This window comes from Alexandromys fortis, unplaced genomic scaffold, assembly GCF_014885135.2.
Source record: "Alexandromys fortis isolate MF-2015 unplaced genomic scaffold, M_Fortis_MF-2015_v1.1 scaffold_79, whole genome shotgun sequence".
Lineage (NCBI taxonomy): Eukaryota > Metazoa > Chordata > Mammalia > Rodentia > Cricetidae > Alexandromys > Alexandromys fortis.
Genome location: NW_026067964.1, coordinates 54,716 through 72,481, shown reverse-complemented (window position 1 = coordinate 72,481; position 17,766 = coordinate 54,716). Strand labels below are relative to the sequence as shown.

The window sequence follows — 17,766 nt, the reverse complement described above, 5'->3', positions numbered from 1 at the left end:
AAAAAAAAAAAAAAAGCAAAAAAATAAAAATAAACATTACACAAAACCAACTTCTAATGGGAAAACTGATTAACAAAACAGAGAGAGTTCCATCCATTGCACTATGCTGATAATATATTCCAAGTGGATCAGACATTAAAATGATGGCAGAAAGAACAAAAGAAAGTTAACCTTATAAACTTTAATTTAGATTGAGTAAATCTAAGATTTCATAAAAAGTAGGAAAAAATTAGAAATCAGATATCATAAAAATAAAAACCTGGGGGCTAAAGAGATGGTTCAGTAGATTAAGGAATTTGCCATCAAGACTCTGACCCCTGGAGGAGAGTACCATCTCAAGTTGTCCTTTGACCTTTCCATGTGTTCCACGGTGTGCGCGCACACACACACACACACACACATATTCTTTAAGCAAACACTTCCATTTTTAAACCTTCAATGAAAAACATACTTGCAAACTGGCATAAAAGTGAAAGCAAAGATTGTAAGTATTTGTAAAAACAACCTATAAGGCCATGAGTGGAGAACAAACTAGAGAACATTCAAATGATGAAACACTGTAAATCTATAAAAATAAAAGATATGTTTTATATAAAAGTATGGGGGAGGATCCTGCAAAACATTATGTATGAGTATGTCACGTTTAGGTTTGTTTCAGCATACACTTAAAGTCCCTGAAAGAACACTACTCATTCTTTAGAAGGAAGACAGGCTGGAGGAGACTTTGCTTCTTAATGTTTAACCAAAAAAATACAGAGTTTACTCCAAAAATTAATTTTAAAATTTTGATTCTCAATATGGTGTGCTCCATTAAAAATCAGCATTCATGAGTTGAACAGATTTTGTTCCTTTTTCTTCTTTTCGTGTGCATGTGATGTACATGTGTGCTCGTGTTCATGTGTGGATGTGGGTGGCTGTGCAGGCCTGTAATGGCTGTTCTTGGTTATGAACTTGACTACACCTGGAACAAACTAAAATCCAAAGGGCTGAGCACACTTGTGAGTAATTTTTTTCTTAATTAGTAATTTGAAGTGGGTAGACCCATTTCTATCCTGAGTCTTTGAGGTACGGAGACACACCTTTAATCCAGATCTTTAGAGATGGGAGGAGCCACCTTTAATCTGGGCCATACCTTTTCACATCAGCCCATATAAAGGACATGGAAGAAGGAAGCACTTTGCTCTTTGCCTGCTTGCTCTCACTGGCAAGTTCATTCTTTCACTGGCTTTGGAGACTACTTCTTCAGGATTCCAGCACACAGTGAAGACCAGCTAAGACATCCATCCCCATGGACTGAACAACTACTGAATTCTAGGACCTTTCATTGGTAGGCACCCATTGTTGTACTAGCTGGACTACAACCTGTAAGCCAATCTAATAAATTACCCTTCTATGTATATCAGTATCTCTCTGTGTATGCACGTGTTTGTATATACATGTGTGTACATACACGTATACATATGGTGTAGGAGGTTCTTCTGTTTATGTGTTGCTTTCATTGGTCAATGAATAAAGAAGTTGCTTTGGGCCTGATAGGGCAAAACTTAGGTAGGTGGAGAAAGACAGAACTGAATGCTAGGAAGAAGAGCAGAGTGAGAGATGCCTTGGATCTTCTTCCTGAGACTGACGCCAGTTAGAATCTTGCCGGTAAACCAAAGTCACGTGGCGATACACAGATTAATAAAAATGGGTTAAATTAAGATGTAAGAATTAGCCAATAAGAAACTAGAGCTAATGGGCCAGGCAATGTTTTAATTAATACAGTTTCTGTGTGGTTATTTCGGGTGTAAGCTAGCCGGGCAGCAGGCACAAACAAGTGGTCTGCTCCCACCAATATACATACATATTCATTTTATAGGTACTGTTCCTCTACAGAACCCTGACTAATAGACTGACCTTGGGAATCTTCCTCAATTACTCATTCCCCAAGTCTTTGAGGTAAGATCTCTCAATCAAACCCAGTGCTTGCTAATTATATGTAGGCTGCCAGGCCCACCTAGTATTTCCATTCTATAATGAAACAGAATCCCAAGAGAAAGAAACAGAAAGTGAAATCTTTTGATGACATGTGATTGAGAGACTGCAGTAAAATCACCTGTTAAGTGATCGACACACTAAGAGTCCCTTCTACTCCCTAAATGTTATTTAAGATCTTTATCAAGAGGATAGAGAAATGCCTCAGCAGTTAAGAGCTCCTGGATTTGGTTCCCAGCACCACATAGGATGACTCACAACTGCCTCTAACTCCAGCTCCAAGAGGATCTGGAGCACATACAAATGCATAAATCCATGTACATATATGCATATGTCTGTCTATCCATCTATCTACTATCTATATGTCTAATATCTATCTTTAAAAACAAAGTTTATCAGAGACTGGAGATACAACTCAGCCTTTCAGTCTTAGAAGATATGCCCATTCCATGCAATGTCCTAGGTTTAATCCCAAAATCAAAAAAGAAAATGTTTAACAGTTTTAGAACATGCCTAAGAAGAAAACCAACTGTATAAAATACTTACAGTGGTCTATTCTCTAGGTCAACGCTTCTTTCTTCTGTTCCGGCATTATTTACTTCACAGGAGGCAGCACCCACAACTTCTGACAAAGGCAAATCTGCAGCACTTGACTCTGAGGACTCACTTGCTAGCGGCATGATATTTTGTTGATTACTAAGGAAGGGAAAATGTATCAGGAGGAACATACTATTAGAAATAAATTTTCATACCACTAAAGGACACAAACATGCTTGCTGATATGGTGTGAAACCTCTTGCCATCATTCTTGTGTTTTTGAACCTGGGTTTTTTATTGACCTAAAGCTCACCAATTAGCCTAGGAAGGCTGGTGAGCAAGCCCAAGCATCTCATCTCTTCCTCCTACAAAGTAGGATATCAGTGTGTAATACTACACCTGGCTTTGATATGGGTGCTGGGAATTAAACGTTAACATCATGGCGATCTATGATGTAATCCCAGCACCTGGGAAGCTATGACAGGAGGACTTGTTTGTTTGTGTACTTATTTGTTTTGGAGGCAGAATCTACTAGTAGAACCTGCTAGGTATATCCCAAACTAACCTTGAACTTATGATATTCCTGCCTCAGCCTCCTCAGTACTGGGATTTTATGAATGTACCAGCACACCAAGCTTGAAGATAATACACAATGATTTACAAAATGAAAATGGTTAACCAAGAGGCTATAGAAATAGCTCTGCAGTTAAGAGTACACACTGCTCCTTGACAGGACTTACGCTCAGTTCTTAGTACCTATACCAGGTAGTCACAATCACCTATAATTCCAGTTCCAGGGGAATTCAATGCCTCTGTGGGCACCTATACTGATGTGCACATATCCACACAAACATACACATGCAAACATAATTAATAATAAAGAGAAATCTTTTTTAAAAGCTAATAAAAATACAATAATCTGAGTTACATTCAAGTTTAACAAAAAGGTTCAAAAATAAATAAAGCAAAACAAACAGGAAAAGAAGTGCAAATCCACAATGACAACTGGAGACTCCATAGAAGATGCAGATAAAGCCAGTAAAGAGGCAGAAAATACCATGCGGAAGGGCTGGAGCCAGTTCTCAGCTCCACCGTTTCACTGGAGGGTGAGAATGACTCTGCAATGTCGTCTACGCGCTGTGGGAAAGAAGGTGTCTGTTCCTCATTGCATTCGCCTTCATTTTCCTCAGGACTTGTATCTAGGAATATAAAACACATGTTCTTCCAAAAAGTAGTAAAAATAGCAATATTGTAGAGCATAAGGAATTGATATGCAACAACTTGTCTTTTCCTACAAAATATTAATCCACTTAACATTCAAGATTTAGGGTTTTTTCCTGAACATTGTGTTTTGCTGTTTAAGCCCTCAGCCTTTAATAACTAAGCCATCTCTCTAGCACTTTTACCCTTTAAACTTTATTACATTTACTATTATCATTTCTGTGCATATATATGTGTGTGCATGAGTGCCCACATGTTTCACCTCACACATATGGAGTTCAGAAGACAACTCCGTGCAGCTAGTGCTCTCCTTTCACCTTTGAGGGTTTGGGGGATTGAATCCAAGTTGTCAGGATTGCAGGCAAGTGCTGAGTCATGCCAGGCACACAAAAGGATGCAAAATAAATGTGTAATAAAAAGCACTAATATTTACCCTATGATAAAGAACCACCTTAATTCCAACATCATAAATGACGCATCAATATTTTAGATGGTAAAAGACTAGAACTATAAGCTATTCTTCTGTACATGTAAAACATGTCTTTTTCTTTTGGTTGAGACAGGGACTAATGTAACAGACTGGCATCACACTAGGTAGCCAAGGATAATCTTCAACTTCTGAATCTACTTATCTATCTACTCTACCACCTAAGTGGTGAGATTACAGGCACTGGCCAGTTTACCCAGTTTTCTTTTATTATATAATCTGTTTAAAAAAATAATTTCCATTTTTTAATTCATTTACTTGGTGTGTGTGTGTGTTACCACAGTGCCCATGTGGACATCAGAAAGCAACTAACAGGAGTTGGTTTTCTTCTCTGTGGATCCCTGGGATCAAACTTAAGTACCTTTACCCACTGAGCTATCTCACAAGCCTCTACATGTAATATTTCTTGTAATGGTAAACAACAAGAGTACAATATTCTAATGCTTATAAATCAGATAACTGTGGGCTGGGCATGATGGCACATGCCTTTAATCCCAGCATTTGGGAGGCAGAGGCAAGCAGATTTCTGAGTTCGAGGCCAGTCTGGTCTATAGAGTGAGTTCCAGGACACCATGGCTACATAGAGAAACTCTGTCTCAGACAACAACAACAAAAACCAGACAGCCGTAAGCAGGACATAAGAGCAAATACATACAATCCCTGCTCTTAGACTGGTGAAGCAAGAGTTCAAGATCATCCTTGACTTCAAAGCAAGTTCTAGTCCAGCCTGGGCTATATTAGACCCTATCTCAAAAGAAAAAAAAAAAAAGAAAGAAAGAAAACTTTTATTACTTCAACTACCAGAACTGATCTATTAAACTACTATGACTTCCTCTCTGCTAGCTAGCTCTCATTGTGCTGATGGTGTTATACAAGCTACTGAAGGAAAAAGTCATTAACTGCCTTACCACTTAGGAACACTGCAAGCAACTGCAACTCAACTGACAGGAGATGTCCATTGGTGCAACAGTGGCACAAATGCTAGAAGTAACAATTCCTTCTTGATTAGGTTTCTAGCCAGATCCACAGGAGGAACCTCTGCTTGAGCAAGAAAGCCCGGACCAGAGACCATGATGTCCTAAGCCATAGGGAATATCCTACTGCTTTGCTAAATGGACACAGTATCAACTGCCTTCTAAACAGTTGTCTTCACAGCTAAGGATTAGAGAAGCTTCTTTTTGTAGTTAACATAGTCATTACAAAGACTCAGAAATGGTCAAACTGCAGAAAGTGACTGTTGAGTGTTCAGTCTCAAACGAACAACTAAAACAACCAGCCACCCTAACCCGTGAACTTGGGAAACATCGCAGAGGTCATAGAAAGTCTGTAAGAACCAGAGGTTGAGGGGCTGGAGAGATGGCTCAGAGGTTAAGAGCATTGCCTGCTCTTTCAAAGGTCCTGAGTTCAATTCCCAGCAACCACATGGTGGCTCACAACCATCTGTAATGGGGTCTGGTGCCCTCTTCTGGCCTGCAGGCATACACACAGACAGAATATTGTATACATAATAAATAAATAAATGTTTAAAAAAAAAAAAGAAAAAAGAACCAGAGGTTGAGGAGAACTTCTGAAAATCAGTCTTTTGGACGTGACAGAAGTACTTCACTTAGGAACTCATAACAAATATATCTACAAACACAAGATCAAACCAGTCAACAGTCCAGCATGGGTCAGGGAAGGACACAAGCGCCTATCCTCAGCTGAGGTGCTCCTGGCAGGTGATGGCTACTGGGGAAGGGATAGTCGGTTTTGTAAGGGGTGTGGCCTCTGGTTAGGTTAGGTATGGATGACCCCACTCCCGTGCACATATGAGCAACACTGATGGGACTTGGTGGGTTGTTTTGTTTGGTTCTTTAAAAAGAACATGAAGAAGCTGGAGAGATGGCTCAGTGGTTAAGAGCATTGCCTACTCTTCCAAAGGTCCTGAGTTCAATTCCCAGCAACCACATGGTGGCTCACAACCATCTGTAATGAAGTCTGGTGCCCTCTTCCGGCCTGCAGACATACACACAGACAGAATATTGTATACATAATAAATAAATTTTTAAAAAAAAAAAAAGAACATGAAGCTGGAAGATACATTGGGGAGGGTCTGGAAGGGGACTAAGGAAGCAGGCAGAAGGGGTTCCTAAGTAGTAAAGCCAGGAACCTGCGGGTGCTAGCACATGCTCTACTACTGAGCAGTACCTCCAAACTTATTATTTCACTTTAAGTATTCTTAAAGCAAACTCTTAAGAAGTCCCCAGTTTCCTCTTAAGTTTTGGTTTTTGTCTTCCAGCAACACTTAAATTACAGTATGCTTGCATTCTAAGAATACAAGAAAAAAAAGAAATGGAAATTCTACTAGCTCTTTTTACAGACTCACAGAGGTATTCCATGAAGGCAGATCATAAAAATCTGAGATTCGTTATAGATATATGAGCACCAATGACTGTTAATGGGAACACAAGGGAAATAATTCAACTTCTGAACAATCTGGAGAAAATTCTCCCTGCTTCACTTTTTTTGTTTTGTTTTCTACAGCTGTTTTTTTCTCTTTAACTAAAATTAAGAAGGCAAGATGTAACATAGTATTGGGCAGACAACCACTAACAAACATTAGGATTAGCTGTTATCCACAACGGTAGCATCTGTCATATACATTACTGTACATGCCCCTTCTAATAAAACCGAGGATCTTAGAATGTGTTTGAAACTTACTCTTGTGTATTTCTGCTTCAGGAGAGCTCGACTGAACGAGGACATTTCCTACAAGATTTGCTGCTTCCTGCTTATTAGCTTCGTTTTGCTTCTTCCTCCTCCTCCTTTTCTCTTGATTTTGATCTTGCTCTAACATGGTTTGTTCTAAATCCTGTCCTGACGAAGTTGTTGGTTCCTCTTCAGCAACTGTCTGAGTATCCTTCTGAGATCTTTCTGGATCTGAACTGTTACTATTTACAGATTCATCTGGATCATCATTCACTTCCTCACTAGTTACCTTTTTGGCTAAAAACAAGAGAAATTGTTATAAACACATGAAATATGTATAGAAAACTTATTGAAAGGGAAGATGATAAATACTCAAAAGTATATTCTGTCTGTCATGTCATTTTTGTGAGAAACTGAAGACATACTTAAAGAGGAGAAGAGATCAGCTCTAACATTCGCACTATAAGCTCACGCAGGTACAGGCTAGAGTGGCTCAGTAGTAAAGCACATCCTACTTAGCATATACACAGCCGTGGGTTCAATGCCCAGCACTGCCACCCCCAACAAAAAAAAGATACATACATGCCAATTACCAATAAAAGTAAGTTTATATGTAAAAATGTGATGGGATTCAAGGTATATTACAACAATATAAAAACTTCAAGTGGCAGAAATATTTACATATTTATGAGCTTACATTTTCATTTTAAAAAATTACAGACACACCATTATTTGCTAGAAAAGGGCTTGGTGATAGTTATTCCTAAAAATGCTGAAGAATTTGCTTTGAACATCGGGTAGAACAAACAGTTCTAGAATTGTAACTTTTGTATCATTTTGATTGCTTAAGACAAGGTCTGATGCATTCCAGGTTGCTTCCAACTGTACTATATAACTGAAAGTAGGCATGAACTGTGTCCCCTGCCTGAACCAAGAATCTTTTTCATCATTTTTGTGGTACTGGGGATCAAATCCAGGCAGTTTTCTGCATTCCTGGCAAATACTAAACTACATCCCCAGACTTAAACATTGTTTTTCCTTTTAAATATATGTGTGCACACACAGTATGTGGTTATCTAGAGAGTCTACAAGATGGCATCAAATGCCATAGAGTTGCAGTCAAATGCAATTGTAAGTCACACCAACACAAGTGCTGGGAACCAAACACCAGCCCAATTTAAAAGCAACAAAGCATTCTTAACCTCTGCGTCATCTCTCCAGCTCATATCAGGCCTCTCAAAAAAGCACAAATTCATGCGCACACACACACTATACAGGTAACACACAAACAGAAACAAATCATTAAAAGGGAGCTGTTATTTGCCCCAGATAACTGGCAAAGTGATGATACTAATTCCCTCCAACTATGCACTATGATGGTGTCAACTACCTGAATAACATCTCAATTCATAATGGCAATACTGTAAATTCACCACTAGATGAAACTCCAAACAATACCTTTCACGTTTTTCCGTGGTTTGGAAGACTTTTCCTTTGAACTCTGACATTTAGTAGATTTTTTTCTTTTTTCTTCTTCATCAAGAACTTTCTGAAGCAAATGAGCAAAAAAATCCAAGTCAAAGGGGCGTTTTTCCTCTGTTTAAAGAAAGGGGAAAGTTTAGAGTTTTTATTTAAAAAAAAAAAAAAAAAAAAAAGAAGAAGAGCTCTCTAGTTTTCAAAGTAGGACAATATCCAAAGCACAGGATGGATAAACAAATATATGGCACTGTTAAGTAATAAAACAAAAAAGTAACTTAACAAGTATGGGCTAAATGTGTAAGAGCTTGGTGAGGTAGCACGTATAGAATACACAAGACCTTGGATTCAAGCCCCAATCCAAAAAAAATAAATTAAATTATTAGGTTGGTGCAAAAGGAACTGCTGTTTTAGACCATGAGTTTTATGTCATTATAAATAGGTTCAAATACATCTTTCTTACCAAAATAAAAACCGTTCCAATCAATATATTCTTGCCAATTTAAAGTAAGGTGTTTTGTTTTAGTCACTGTAAAGTCCATCCCTGGGATTCAATGACTCTTGGAAAGCACTTTCTGCCTCTTTCTGGTGTAAAACATTTTACTTGTAAAAAGCTGTTGAGATGCTTGGAGAAGTCACAGTCAACTGGCAAGGGGCCAGGTGAACATAGCAGATAAAGAAAAACTTTGTGGCCTAAGCCAGGTGTGGTGGCACACATCTTTGATTTCAAAGGCAGGCATCTCTGTGAGGTCAAGGCCAGCCTGGTTTACATCGAGCTCTATATCAGTCAGGATTTACAGTGAGACCCTGACTCAAAACCACAACTATGTAACCTAATTTGTTCAAGTTCCAATTTGTGAAGAATTAGCTGTGTGATATAAGGTTGGGCATTGTGGAAAATCAGGCCCTTTCTTTTGACCAATGTTGGCTTCTCAGGTGTAATAATTTCATCAGATTTCAGAAAGCAATGGCTCAGACTGTTAAGAGACCACCAGTCAGTAATCATGACCCCATCCCTTTTTGTGGGCAGTTCAAATTTGGTTTTGAGAAATGCTTTGAAGTTTCTTCTCAGCCCAAGCACTGCTAGGTCCTGCTGTCTTACACTATCCACTTTTCATTGCACATCACAACCCAATACAGAAACGCCACAACGTTTGTGTAGAATCAGGACAATAGTTCAAAATGGCTTTTTATTCTAGCTTTTTCATGTTTCAAATTTACTTCCAATGCAAAATGACCAGTGAATGGTCCACACTGAGTTCTACAGCAACCTTTGAGTTATAAAAGGAGCAGATTCAACAACTGCTCAGTTTGCTACATTCCACACCTTCAAGGCTCCCCTCTTCTTTGCAAACCTTCTTGAACCATTATTCTATCAATACATGTAACAGTTCCTCCTGGACCAAATGCATTGTTATTGTTGCAAACTTTCTTCATATATATGTATGGCCCATTTTGAACTCAAATAAGAAAATACTTGAGAGGCAAAAGAGCTGGCTCGGCAGTTGAGAGCACTGGCTGCTTGTGCTGGCTAGTTTTACATGAACTTGACATAAGGTAGAGTCATCCAAAAAGGAGGGAGACTCAACTAAGAAAATGCCTCCAAAAGATCAGGCTGTAGGCAAGCCTATATTCTTAATTAATGACTGATGGAGGAGGGTCCAGCCCATGGTGGGGGGTGCTATCCTTGGGTTGGTGGTGCTGGGTTCTGTAAGAAAGCACGCTGAGCAAATCATGAAGAACAAGCCAGTAAGCAACTCTCCTCCATGCCTTCTGCATCAGCTCCTGCCTCCAGAGTTCCTGTTCTGACTTCTATGATGAACAGTGATGTGGAGCAATAAGCCAAATAAACCCTTTCCTCCCAAGTACTTTTCATCATGGTGTTTCACCACAGCAATAGTAACCCTAAGACACTGCTCTTCGAGGGTTCAATTCCAAGTACCCACAGGATAGTTCACAACCATGTGTGATTCCAATTCCAAGGAATCTGACGCCCACTTCTGTCCTTTGTAGGTACTGCACCCATGGGCTGCACAGATGTGCATTCAGACATATAAAAAAAAATCTAAAAAAAAATGTAAAAGACTATCTGGGATTTGCTTTTTGTCTATGATTTCCTTAATATAAATAGGTAATAAGTCAGTAGTACAAGATCCTAAGGTGAGAAGTGTGCATTAATAATGCATAATAACTATATTTAAGAATGTAAGCATATAAAATAATAATTTTAACAATGCAAGAACCAAAATTACTTTTGTACCAACCTTATAAAAGGATTACACTATTTATACAAGCAACAAAATGGGTGAATCTCAAAAATAAAAGTAAAAGAAACCAACACCAAGCATTATTATTGCATGATCCAATTAGATGATCTAAAACATGCTAAACTAGCCCATGATAATTTAAATGGAAACAGCAGTGTCCTTGGGCTACAAAGCTTGACAGGAAAGCAAACAAAGGATATTCTACACATAACTTAGGAAGCTGGTTAATAGGGTATATTCTTTGTTAAAATTTCAAATTACACTTTGAACTACCATATCAATTATTTTGAATGGCAAAGATAAGGCCAAGAGATAATTCAGTGGTACACAACGTGAATTGTGAATTAGCTAGTACAAGAGCCTGGGTTTAGCCAGGCGGTGGTGGCACACGCCTTTAATCCCAGCACTTGGGAGGCAGAGGCAGGTGGATCTCTGTGAATTCGAGGCCAGCCTGGTCTACAAGAGCTAGTTCCAGGACAGGCACCAAAGCTACAGAGAAATCCTGCCTCGAAAAACCCAAAAACAAAACCTGGCTTTAATTTTCAGCCCCCAAACATATATGAAGGTAACTAAGATATCCTCCAAGAGCCTATGATTACAACGCCCTCTTCCCATTACAACCACTTCACTATGTATTCTTCCAAGCCATCAGTAAAATAAAACAGTCCAATGAAGTCAGAAATACTTACATTGTCAACTGTATAATAGAGAAAGAACAATCAGTAAAAAAAACAAGGAATGAATCTACAAAGGAATGCTTCCTTAAACTTTACATCTAAACTCTGGTGATATACAGAAAGATCACAAAAATGATTCAGTAAAAGGAACACACTAAAATACTGTTTTAACTTAATTTAACTAAAATAATTTGTTCTAATTCTCCACATCAAAGAACCAGCACCCCAGGAATCCAGAAAGAATCTTTAGGTGGTTCTAAAGGACAAAATATATTACCCATCCCAAACAAAAACAAACCATCCACAAAGGGAGTGGAAGAGATGGCTCAGAGGATGCAGGGTCAGTCCTCAGCACAGCACCACATGGTGAGTCACACCATCCATAACTCCAGTGCCGAATGATCAAGTACCCCCCTCTGACCTCCAGGGACATCACATACACATGTGGTCAACACACATCTGTGCATACATTCGTACACATAAAATAAATCTTTAAAAAACCCACAGGAGTTTTTTTTAATTTTTAATATCCGATTACAAAGGATAAAAATCATAAAAAAAAAACAAAACTATAGAATCTATAAATTATTTTCTAATAATTTATTAAGCCCAGTTGAAAGTTTCTCCATTTTTAAAATGGAAGTTTCTCTATTCACAATATTCCAGATCTTACAGGAGCCATTCCTGGAAACGCTTTCAACTGAAGACAGAACACTGGGTATCAGCCCCACTAGTCGACCATGGGTGTCTCTCATGAATTCACGAGCTACATAGTGGATACTCTCTAAATCACATATGAATTATTTTCCCTAACATCAGCCTTATGGCTAACTTTAATTAAATTTCATTTTGAGCAGGGCATGGTGGTACACACCTTTAATTCCAGAACTCAGTAGGCAGAGGCGGATGAATCTCTGTGAATTTGAAGCCAGGAGCCTAGCCTAGCCTACATACTGAGTTCTAGGCAATCCAGGGCTATACAGAGACAGGGTGGAGGTAGGAACTGTGTTTTGAAGCTGAAGAAATGGTTTGGCAGTTAAGAGTACTTCCTGCCCTTGGAAAGGGATAGGTTGAGTTACCAAAAACCACACGGCAGCTCACAACCACCTGCTAATGTCAGTTCCAAGGAATCCAACATCCTCTTCTATCCTCTGTGGACACCAAGCACACACATGACACACACACATACATATATGCAAGCACTCAATGCATACACACAAAATAAAATAAATAAATCTCCTTTTAAAAAAAATTGGGTAGGCACAGTGATGTATACCTTTAATTCCAGAACTTGAGGGACAGAAGCAGGTAGATCTCTGTGAGTTTGAGTCTAGTCTAGTCTATGCAGAGTTTTCCTGGACAGGCAAGGTTAAACAGTGGGGCCCTGTCTCCTTTTACTTTCTTTTTTTTTTTAATTGTTTTTTTTTTCCGCTACATATTTTTTTCTGTTTCCCCATCTCTTTTTTAAATTTTATTTAGAATTAAATTTGGCAACACAGGTAATTTCATAGCTAAATTAACACTAACACATTAATTATGAAATGTTGATATTTGTTCATGAAAAGTATGTACCTTCTAAAACAAAAAATTACTTCAAACATAAATTTGGTTTTATTTATAGATCTCTTGTACTCTTTCTGTAGACTTAAAAAAATAAAAATGGTAATAATTTTAATGAAGGTATCAGAAACTGGCTGGTTCCTACTCTCCTCTAAATCAGATCTAAATTTAAATGCTACCCCTTCTTAAAGAACTTCATTGAGGCTCAATAAGCATCAAGACCCAATTCCTTTTTCTTCCAAGAACTCAATCAGTACTTGAAACTTGCAAAACAATATCCCCCACCTATTTAAATTCAGGGCTCTCCAATCAGATTTCTCATCTGCCTTATTTGACAACACATCTTCAAGAGCACCCATAACACAGCAGGTAGTCAATGATGTTGACTCAATGACTGGCTGACAACAGAGTCCACTATCGCTATCTATTTTCCATGAACTATCTCTTGAACATAATTCCTTCCCAATAAAAAAACCACTCGGGCCAGTAGAGGGCTCAGTTTATAAAAGCACTTACTGCCAAGCCTGACACCCTAAGTGTAGCGCAGAACCACATGATGGAAGGAAAAGACCAACTCCTATACCTTGTCCTCTGATAAGTGTTTGTGCACATCCATGCACATATGCACAGAACAGAAATTTGAAAAAGCCAATTTTTATTATCAGTTACTGTATAATTTCATAGACTTAACACTTTGTTTGCTGCCAGGCAATGAATGGTAGCACCCGCCTTTAATCCCAGTACTCACTCAGAGGGCAGAGGCAGGTGGATCTCTATGATTTTGAAGCAAGCCTGGTCTACAAAGTGAGCTCCAGGACAGCCAGAGCTACACAGAGAAACCCTGTCTAAAAAAACAAACAAACAAAGAACAGGTGCACACCTGTAACTCCAGCACTTGGAGGCTGAGGCAAAGGATTAAAAGTTCCAGACTAAGTAGGGCAGTGGTGGCACATGTCCTTAATCCCAGCACTTGGGAGGCAGAGGCAGGCGGATCTCAGTGAATGTGAGGCCAGCCTGGTCTAGAAAGTGAGCTCTAGGACAGCCAGGACACAAAGAAACCTGTCTCAAAAAACAAAAACAAAACAAAATAAAAGTTCCAACTAGCCTGGAATATATACAAGACCTTATCTTAAAAAAACAAAAAATGAAAAGGTTTCATCCTTAGTCTTATGCCAATACAAGGACAAGTCTAAAACACTAAAGCCAAAGACAAAGAATTGATCATGATCTACCTCTACAAACAATACTCTGTGAAGGAATTCTTTAATACTTACGGAAGGCTTTGTCTATTCTCCATCCATTTGTTTTTTCTTCACGTTTAAATTTATTCTGTTAACAACAAAAAGACCTATAGTAATGTTCTGCCGTTAAACAAGGATTATTTCTAATTAGTGAGCAATAATATGAAATTCTACAAAGCACACTATTTTGTATTAAATGGTATATTATTGCCAATAGGTTAAGTTACTTAAAGCTTTAGTTTCTTAAAAATGAGAATAGAGAGCTACAAAGATGGCCCAATGGGAAAGAGCACTGGCTGCCCTTCCAAGGACATGGGTTCAATATCTAGCAGCCACATGGAGGTTCATGACATCTCTAAATACAGTTCAAAGAATTAATGCCCTCTTCTTGCCTCCTCAAATATCGTACACATGTGATGTGTGGGCAGACGTGGACAAACAGATGGACACACAGACATGGACACACACACACACTGCAAATAAATTTTTTGTAATGAAGATGAAAGATTCACACAAATTTTCCTCATCCTATCTTTATTATCAATAGCAGAAATAAACAATGAAAGCCAGATTTACAGCATATAGAAAGTAGTCATGGGCCAAGCTTGACAGCTTTAGTTCAACATCAAGAACTGATAGAAAGGTAGAAGAGAAGCAACTCCCACTGAGTAATCCTATTACTTGTATATATTCATTGGGTATGAGTGACCCTATACACATACAGATTCATATACACACAGACATGTAAATACGCTAGATTGTAAGAATACAAGTTGACTAAGCCAAGCAATGGTAGTGCACGATTTTAGTGCCAGCACTCAGGAGACAGAGGCAGGTGAACTTCTGAGATTCGGGCCAGCCTAAACTACAGAGTGAGTTCTAGGACAGCCAAGGCTACACAGAGAAACTGTCTTAAAAAGTCAGAAAAAAATAAATAAAAACAAAAACTAACAAAAAAAATTTGACTCTCAAACTAAACAGATAAAATGTATAGTCAATTAAGCTAACACTAACTTAATCCATTGTTATTATTCCAGAGTGTTTTAAGTGTAATAGAGGGAAGTCTATTTACACTGTAAATCCAAATCCTGCCTGGGTGAGTCCGGACCAAGTCACAGGTATTAGGCAGGGCAGGGCACTACCAGGAAATCTGGTCCTGATAAGTGGAGTTCAAACTGGCTCATATCCCACCAGGTTTGAGGCAGAGTCCAGGCCTAGAATCTTACACCACACACTTCAGGAGTCCTAGAACTCACGGTGTGTGTGTGTGTGTGTGTGTGTGTGTGTGTGTGTGTGTGTGTGTGATTCTTGTAAGATTTCTCAATTTCTCCCTCTCTCTCTCACACACGCACGCATGCACACACAGAAAACATAATAGAAACAAATGACCATGAATTTAGTTAAAAGAAAAATATCTTAGTAATTTTTTGACCCCGTCTACCCAATAAATGTTATAGGTATACTTTACCTTAATTTCTATCCTTTCTCTGTGAGGAAAAAGTTGTCCAATCATAGAAAAGTCAGTTCCTACCATACTAATGGCCAAAAAGAACATATCTGTTTCTGTCAAAACAAAAGATTAACTGAAAATTAATTTTCTGTTCAGACAAAATGACATAAGAATATTAGTTAAAAATAAGTTAGACAATATTTAACTTTACTGAAAAGAATGTCAAAGAATTTTAAACACCCTATACATTTTGGGGGGAAAAATCTCCATAGGTAAGTGTAATGATACATTCCATAATTCCAGAACTCAGGGGGCTATGGTAACAAGGACTCCAGCTCTGTACCCAACAGGGACAACTTCAAAAATGAAGTAGATGACCCACCCAGTAGACAACTAAAAAGTTCATCCTCTCACTCCAAAGTGTCCCTAAAAGCTTGAGGATTGATCACATGTACTTGCTGGAACAAAAAGAGGGCCACCCAACCAGGTAATAAGCCAAACTTGAGACAAAGAGGTCTCTGAAAATAGACTTTCTGAATTCAAGCAGTTGCTAGTCAGAAATGAAGGGCCAGTGCTGGCAGAGCTGCCACAGCTCCACAGCACACTGAAAAGAGTAACTAACCAACACCTGATTGGACTTAAGGCCCTCTCCAAAAGATGGAATCCATCTCTAACACTGATTGAGTGACCAAGAACCTGAGTCTAGATAATCCAGGGACCTGGGGCAAAATCAAATAATATGGTCTAAAAGGAAACAAACAAACAAACAAACAAACAAACAAACAAACAATGTAGTGATAAAATGTCTCCTAATGATGCTATACTCATAAATATTTCCTTCCTCCGCCAGCCATCATCAGAGAAGCTTCCTCCTGCAACAGATGAGAACAAATATGGAGAGCCACAGGCAGATATTAGTCACAGAGTGAGAAACCTGGAACACTCAGCCCTAAATGGGATGTTTCCATCAAGTCCCTTCCCTCAGAGCTCAGAGAACCCCATGGAAGAGGAGGCAGAGTCTAAGAGCCAGAGCGTATGTAGGACACCAAGAAATCAACACGAGGAAAGCTCTGATGGACTCAGATGCTGGAGCAGCATGAAGAGGGCTGCATGGTGCTACACTTACACTATGAAGAGGGCTGCATGGCTACACTTACACTATACAGGGCTTCCAGTTTAGTGTTCTCATGGGATTCCTGGGTGGGCTTCTGACTGCTGTGCCCTCTTTGGGCTCTTTTCCATCTGCTTGCCTGTCTTGCACTACTTTAATGTGGCTGTTTTTGTTTATCTTTATATTTTGTTATTTTTTTTTAAAAATGAAGGAATATAAACCTAGCCAGCAGGGCACAGGCAAACAATAGAACTGTCATTCATATCTGGGAGAGGAAAAACCAGTTTTCTCAATGGAATGACAGTAGTTTATCAACCACTCCAGGTTAGATCTCATGTTCAGTTACAACAAATAACAGATCCCACAGATTTTTGTGTGTGCATGTGCGTTTTTATTTGCTTACAGTTTGGTGGGTTTGGGTGTTTTTTGTTTGGGCTTTTTTTTCCCCTTTTTGGGTGACATTGTATTTTGTTTTCAAGGTTTTGGGCATTTTGTTGTTGTATTGGACTTTTTTCACTTATTTTTTGAGAAAGAACTTAAAGTTGGATGGGTAGGAAGATCTGGATGAACTGTGGGAAAAGGAAGAATACGATCAAATATATTTAAATTGAGAAAGTGTTTTAAATAATAATTAAAAAACAAAAATACTAAATATAGTAGATACTGAATCTTATTGCTATCAAACAACCGTATATAATATAAAGAAGTATTTTGGAATATTAGATTTCCATAAGCCAATAAAACTTAGAAATTATTAGCAAAGCTATGGTAAAATAATACTTTTTATAGACAATTGGTAAAAGTATAAATTGTTGGGGCTTCTGTGTTTGGCCACCTACAAGAAATAAAATACTCAGTGACTGGCAAAAAAAAAAAAGAAAAAAAGCAGGGGGCTGGAGAGATGGCTCACAGGTTAAGAATGCTGACTGTTCTTCCAGAGCCCAGCAACCACATGGTGGCTCACAGCCATCTATAATGAGATCTGATGCCCTCTTCTGGCATGTAGGCAGACATGGAAACTAATAAACAAATAAATCTTTTTTTAAAAGAGAGAGAGAGAGAAAGAGAGAGAGAGAG

General features: G+C 38.5%; 1 protein-coding gene across 1 annotated transcript in view; it reads right to left on the bottom strand.

The window, feature by feature from the left end:
* The window catches only part of Bdp1 (B double prime 1, subunit of RNA polymerase III transcription initiation factor IIIB), a 94,799-nt gene that overhangs the window by 61,739 nt on the left and 15,294 nt on the right, over positions 1 to 17,766 (bottom strand). Inside the window, exons 7-13 of the mRNA XM_050153811.1 lie at positions 15,597 to 15,691; positions 14,162 to 14,216; positions 8,366 to 8,503; positions 6,920 to 7,204; positions 3,569 to 3,710; positions 2,521 to 2,670; positions 452 to 458 (exon numbers count right to left, since the gene is read on the bottom strand). Of these exons, the coding sequence (XP_050009768.1) occupies positions 452 to 458; positions 2,521 to 2,670; positions 3,569 to 3,710; positions 6,920 to 7,204; positions 8,366 to 8,503; positions 14,162 to 14,216; positions 15,597 to 15,691 (872 nt within the window). The remainder of the gene's footprint in view (positions 1 to 451; positions 459 to 2,520; positions 2,671 to 3,568; positions 3,711 to 6,919; positions 7,205 to 8,365; positions 8,504 to 14,161; positions 14,217 to 15,596; positions 15,692 to 17,766) is intronic.